Source organism: Buceros rhinoceros, unplaced genomic scaffold (assembly GCF_000710305.1).
Source record: "Buceros rhinoceros silvestris isolate BGI_N320 unplaced genomic scaffold, ASM71030v1 scaffold1840, whole genome shotgun sequence".
NCBI classification, from domain to species: Eukaryota; Metazoa; Chordata; class Aves; order Bucerotiformes; family Bucerotidae; genus Buceros; species Buceros rhinoceros.
In genome coordinates, this window is record NW_010389993.1 from 91,902 (window position 1) to 97,900 (window position 5,999).

Genomic DNA, 5,999 nt, shown 5'->3' on the forward strand with positions numbered 1-5,999 from the left:
TCGCCGGATGAAGGCGCCTCGCTAACACACCTTGAAGGGTTTGGATCTCCTTCTCACCCGCTGTTACAGCATCGTCGCTTGGGTGGAGCTGATGCGAGTTCACAGGGCGTTCAGAAGTGGGGAGCGTGTTCTCCGGAGAGGTACGTGGCTTTTAGCAGAGAACGCCATGTCTTGTCCTCCAGTTCTCAGCTCTCATGGGTCCAGGCAGCTCTTTACAGCCGCAGACACACCTTGAAGGGTTTGGATCTCCTTCTCACCCGCTGTTACAGCATCGTCGCTTGGGTGGAGCTGATGCGAGTTCACAGGGCGTTCAGAAGTGGGGAGCGTGTTCTCCGGAGAGGTACGTGGCTTTTAGCAGAGAACGCCATGTCTTGTCCTCCAGTTCTCAGCTCTCATGGGTCCAGGCAGCTCTTTACAGCCGCAGCCACTGTGGAAGTCCCGCAGCACCCAACCCCCGCCGGAGGAGAGCTGTGTGTGTCAGCCAGCTGCCACAGAGCCCACAAAAGCTCCAAGATAAATATTTATTCAAGAAAATAAGCTGCCTCTGTGCTCATGTTGTCACTCTGAGTGAGGTATTTACATAAACTAATTATGTGCATGCCGCCTGAGAGACAGGTAAACAGCGCAGGTTGTACTTAGCAGTGATTATTCAGAGTCTGTCTGGCAGCATCCACACTTGCACCCCTCGGTCTCTTTTGCCACCACCACTGCCAGCGCTTTTCAGCTGCCCTGAGCTGTCCCACCGACCTGCTCCGGGTCCCGTCTCTGCCCACTCCCGGCTTTGCTCTCCCGCTGCTGTGCTGGGCTCCTGCTCCCTCTCCCTGCATGGCTCTGCTGCACACTGGCCTGCTCCTGTGCAGTTCCCGCACTGGATCTAGCGCCCTGCTGTCCTCGGGCATAGATGTGCCAGAGCGCTGGGAACAACAAGGCAGCTGGTCTGTCTCACAGCCTGCGGCTGGAGAGCTGCAGCAGGCATCAGAGCACCTGCCCGGTGCCTGCAGCCTCCCCTCTTGCTGGCCAGGGATAGGAACACGCTCAGCCTGAGAAGAGATGCTTGAGGAGAGCAAGGTGGTGCCCAGCAGCATCCCCGACACGCGCCGTGTGCGGGGTCGGCGTTCGCTGGCTGACTCCAGCTCCTGGTGGCTGCCTGCGCAGTGTCAGTCCTGGGTTGGATGGGGGTTTCATCAATGACTTCACGTAGTTCCAGAGGGAATTGAGAATGGATGTTGGCAGGGAACGCCTTGCTGTGAGCCCAAGGGAGAACTGAGGACCATGAAGTCTTGCTTGGAACTTGAAGGCCTCTTGGAACCTTTCTTCAGGGAAGTTCTTCAGAGGGGGAACTGACACTGGTTGTCCCGACCTGTCAAGGCTGTGGGATCCCAGTGCGAACGGCTGGATTTTAGAGAGAAGCTCTGTATGCTATGGGCTGCTGGCAGGTGAGCAAGCCAGGGGAGGGAAGGGCAGGTCCAGGGAGACCTACAGAAGCAAGCAGAGGACTCAGAGCTCCTCACGTATGCTTTGGTGGCCTCCACCACCTGGATCACTGAACATGAGATGTGACTGCACCAGTTAACGGTGCTGAGCATCAAGGGAGAATGTGCAGCCAGCTCCTATGGCTTGTTTCCGTCTCCTCCCTGGCGCTGAGTCCTGCAGGGTCCCGACAAGAGGTGGAGGTCACTTCATCTGGCAAGATCGGTTTTTCCCTGCTCCTGGCCCAGTGGCTTCCAAATGAATCCTCCATTCGCGGCACTTGAAGGAGACATCCCCCAGTGCAGGAACATTAATGGGTGGGTGGCACTGTGGTGCAATATGTATTTCTGTCAGAGTTTACTGTCAATAAATGCCCATTTATTGTGAAAGCGTTAAATCAGCTGTCATAAATCATCCCTAAGGAGAGCTATTACATCGCCGCCAGAGTCACCATTGCAGGGATTTCCATTAGAAATCCTGTTATTTCTCCTATCTGTTTTATTCCCACATGACGTTTTGGAGGGAATGGAGGTTTGATGTGCACTGTCTCAGCAGAAGACAAGTTCTATTTGTGAGCAAGTTTGTGTGAAATGTCCAGAACAACTCATTCTGCCGAGTTTATGGGGCTCTGCCCAAAAACCGTCGGGGGGATTTGCAGGCTTTTTACTGCCAGGCAGCCAGGATTTCTAACTCAGAGTGGATGGGCCACAATGTACAGCGTAGTTTTGCTTGTATCGATTATAATTTCTATGAATAAACATCAATAACAGTTCACTGCTGATGGAAGGGGGATGGACAGTTGCCAGGTTACCTGTTTATGACAGATGCAGGGCCCAGGAGCTCCTCTGTGTCACCCGGGTGCCCCAGACCTCCCCAAATACTGGTGCTGGGAGTGAGTTCAGCTTTCCGGGCCCCTGTGACTGGGGCTGCTCTGCGGGAGGGGCCAGGGGGAGGAACGATGAGCAACCAACTGTGGTGGTGAGGAAAGAGTCTGCTTCTCCAGGGAACAGACTGGACATCCTGAAACAACATCTGTTGTAATGAAGGACGAGCAGCGGATAAAAGGCAGCGGGGCAGGGCTCTTTGTGTCTAACGGCAGCGAGCTGTCTTCTCCAGATCTGCTGCTGGGGACCTGGAGTGCAGGGTCATGCCGTGAGCTGCTCCAACTGCTGTTGCTTTTCCTGTTTATGCTCAAGGCCAGACTAGAAACACAGCAATTTCACAAAGGATCATAGCCTGAGGCATCGCTGCCCACGGCCAGGCACGTCTGGATCAGAGAGGACAGGGGAGGGAGGATGATGCGAGACTCCAGAAGAAGCCAGGAGAGCTCACTGCGTAAACAGCCCGTGCTCCATCTTGCACACTGTGCTTTACGCCTTTGCGTGGTGGGCACCGTCATCCCTGAAATGCTCCAATTCTGCCCCCTCCTGCACTGCCCTGCCAGGCACCTCCACCCAGCTCCTCTCTGGCTGCATTTCCCATCCCGAGTCATGCCTTTGACCAGCTCCTTTTCACCGAATTTCAGCCTTGGATCTGGCTGTTCCCAGCACACAGCATCTGCCACAGCTCCTGGCCATTCCGAGTGGTGTCAGTCACTATATCAGCCTATCACATCACCTCAGGGGCACCCTCATCTGTCACGGGGTGTTCAGCCAGGCTGCGTGTCAGCTCAGCCCACCAGGGCTGGTGCATCCCAGCAATCCCAGGGCGCTCGCTCTCGGATGCACCTGAGTTACGTGGGGCTTCAGCAGTGCACAGGCTGTCTGCACAGAGTTAATTCTGGCCTGGTCACAAAGTCATACCTGCTTGGTGTTCCCACCTGAATGATCCCAATTCTTCTATGAGGAGTCACCGAATATGGGGGAAAGCCAGCTCAGATATCAAACTCACCGTGTGGGCATCCCTGTTTTCATCGCTACAACTTTGTTTGAATGCTGTCTCCAACACTCTTCCTACAAGGTGTGAAATGAGTTTGAACTTTCCCTCTGCAGAGTGCTGATCAGTTTTTCCTTTCCCCACATGATCTGAAGATGCTTCGCTGCTGAGGAAGGGCCCCATCTGGTTGCAGTTTCACTTTTTAATGCTTTATATAAACACTGTTGTAAAAAGCAATGACATGCAAATAAAGAAAATAATGGCTTCGTATGGGGCTGGGCAACGGTTATAAATCGCTGCAAGGCACGCACCAACCTCTCCTGGTGGAAAGCACAGTTCAGCCTTGATGCTGCAGTAGAACTGGCAAGAAAAGGGGATTTGGTCCTTCCTCTTGCTGTATGGTGATTTGCTTTTTAAAGAGTTAGCCAAGAAATACTTCGGTGCAGGCTGACCGTGAATTTCACATCACTTGAGGAGATTATTCCGAAGGTCTCTTTCACTGACCTCAGCTTTGGGAAGGGCTGGAAGCCTCCCGGGAGCCTGTAACATCTCGCAGGACGTTGGAAGCGACAAGGCTCACACTAAATGGCAGCCTGGCTCTATTCCCTCTCTCTTATTTCCTTCTTTGCAGCAATTTCCTTCTTCAGAGCCCTGCTTTAGTGATACTCTGCAGTGAGAGCCACAGACCGTGCTCCCGGCAGCGGGTGCAGGATGGCAGGAGCTGTGTCCCAGAGCACAGTGCTGAGGACCGCAGCCTGCGCTCTGCGTCCGTTCCAATCTGTGTCACACACATCACTTGGAGCAGCAAAGCACCGGGCTCTTCTGCTGGGACGCTGCCACTTGTCTAACTTAGGAAGGCTGTTGCATAAGAGACTATAAAAATCTGTATTTTGAGCTGCATGGAGTTTGCTGGAAGCAAAAATATGAAGGTAGGTTTGCACAGCCTGTGGCGAATTCCCCTGTGAGACGCAGTGTCCTGCCCACCAGGGCTGTCCTCGCGTGCCCTTGCTGCGCTGCTCCCGTGTGAGCCATCCAAGGACTGCAGCGCTCTTCGCAAACTGATTAAACGTCACTTTGTCCCTATAAGGGACATAATCATTATCATCTGCCTTTTGCAGATGGAGGAAGTATTGCACAGAAGCAACTTGTCCAATGTCATTTAGGGCAGACAAGCCAAATCCGGAAACACAACCTGGGTCCCTGTGCCCAGCTCTGCAGCCCCACCGCCAGACAATGCTCTCTTCTCTCTTCACAGCGGAGCTCATTTACTGAAGTGACTCAGCCAGCAAATACATTCTTCTCACATGAACTGGAAGAGCATCACAGCTGCTACGTACGTGGGCTTATTTTTGTCTCTTTTGTGCTCAAGGAATGTTTTCAAAACGTAGCCAGGAACTTGAGAGGAGGTCCAAGGGCTGCAGCACCCAAGCAGGGTGCTCAGGAGAAGAGAGCTGTGCTAGAGCTCCAGGGCTGCTTTTACTGCTGCCTGGGCTGCGGAGACTGGAGATTAATTTTGTCTTGATCTTTTCTTCCAGAGACTTTTTCTATGAATCACAGATTCATGAAAGAACCAGCTTTCCTCACCTCCCTAACTGGGCTTCTGGGATCACAGGGTGGGCTGGAGGCAAAATATCTAATTAGGAAACTGAGCACTCTCTGGCCGTGAGTCGAGGTTTCCAACTAGGTGACTTGTTGGCGGCTGCGACAGTAAAGCTGCCAATACAGTTTTACTGGGGTTTAATGGGCTTTTACAAGTGGCTGTGGAAGGAGAAGCGTGGCTGCTCTGTTGCAGAGGGAGTTCCATGCCCCAGAAGAGTTTAGAAAATAAGCTGTGTTTATAAAAACAAAGGGTCTGAACTCTCCCCTGCGCACCTCCTCTTGCAGCGTGGATCCGTCATCGGGATTCAGCCAACCTGTGCCTGGGACATGGCCGGGGCCCCTGAGCCACCTCAGTGCTGTGTCCTGGCCCATGTTTGTCACAACAGAGCAGCAGCATCCTGGGGGGACGAGAGTAGGGACACGCTGCTCCTGCCCAGGTGGCTGTGGAGAAGCCTCTGCCCTGCTCTCTGTGTGCCCAGCCTGCATCATGCCAGGGGAGGGTCTGCGACCGACACCATGGAGCCCATTTCCCTACCACGAGAACGTCCCTTTTCAGCGGCTCCAAATGAGTATTGGGAAGGTCAGGCACAGAGATGCTCTTCTGAAAAACCTGCAACCCAGAGCCCAGGCAGGGTGAGGAGCTCGCTGCGGGTGTCCCGGGCCAGCAAGCAGCCGGCACCCATTCGCCCCGCACACAAAGCCTCGGGGACATCCCAGGCACAGCCTCCCCTCAGCGGCCGCTGGCTACCCGCGCGATGCAGAGGCCTCACTCACATGGTCGATGAGCTCCTTGATCATGCCGTTCCACTGCCCCTTCTCATCCTGCGCCCCGTATTTCCCATCCTCCACCAGACGGATCTCGTAGGAGAAGCCCAGGATGATGGCCAGCTCCTTCAGGAGGTCAATGCAGTAGCCCTCAAAGCGGTCGTTCCCAAACAGGGCTGTGTCGGACTTACGGAACATGACGAAGGGCTCTTCCTGCACACGGGAAGGCAAAAAGTCCCCATTACAAGTTGGCCGTGGTCCTTGCTCCCACTGGAGACAGGGCCGCCCCT

The 5,999-nt window shown here is 54.2% G+C and overlaps 1 protein-coding gene across 1 annotated transcript in view; it reads right to left on the bottom strand.

The window, feature by feature from the left end:
• LOC104493306 (glutamate receptor ionotropic, kainate 3-like) overlaps positions 1-5,952 on the bottom strand; it is a gene marked incomplete at its 5' end in the record, with an annotated part of 26,235 nt that extends 20,283 nt beyond the window's left edge. Inside the window, one exon of the mRNA XM_010135963.1 lies at positions 5,719-5,952. Coding sequence (XP_010134265.1) covers positions 5,719-5,952 — 234 coding nt within the window. The remainder of the gene's footprint in view (positions 1-5,718) is intronic.
• Between the last annotated feature and the right edge of the window lie 47 nt (positions 5,953-5,999).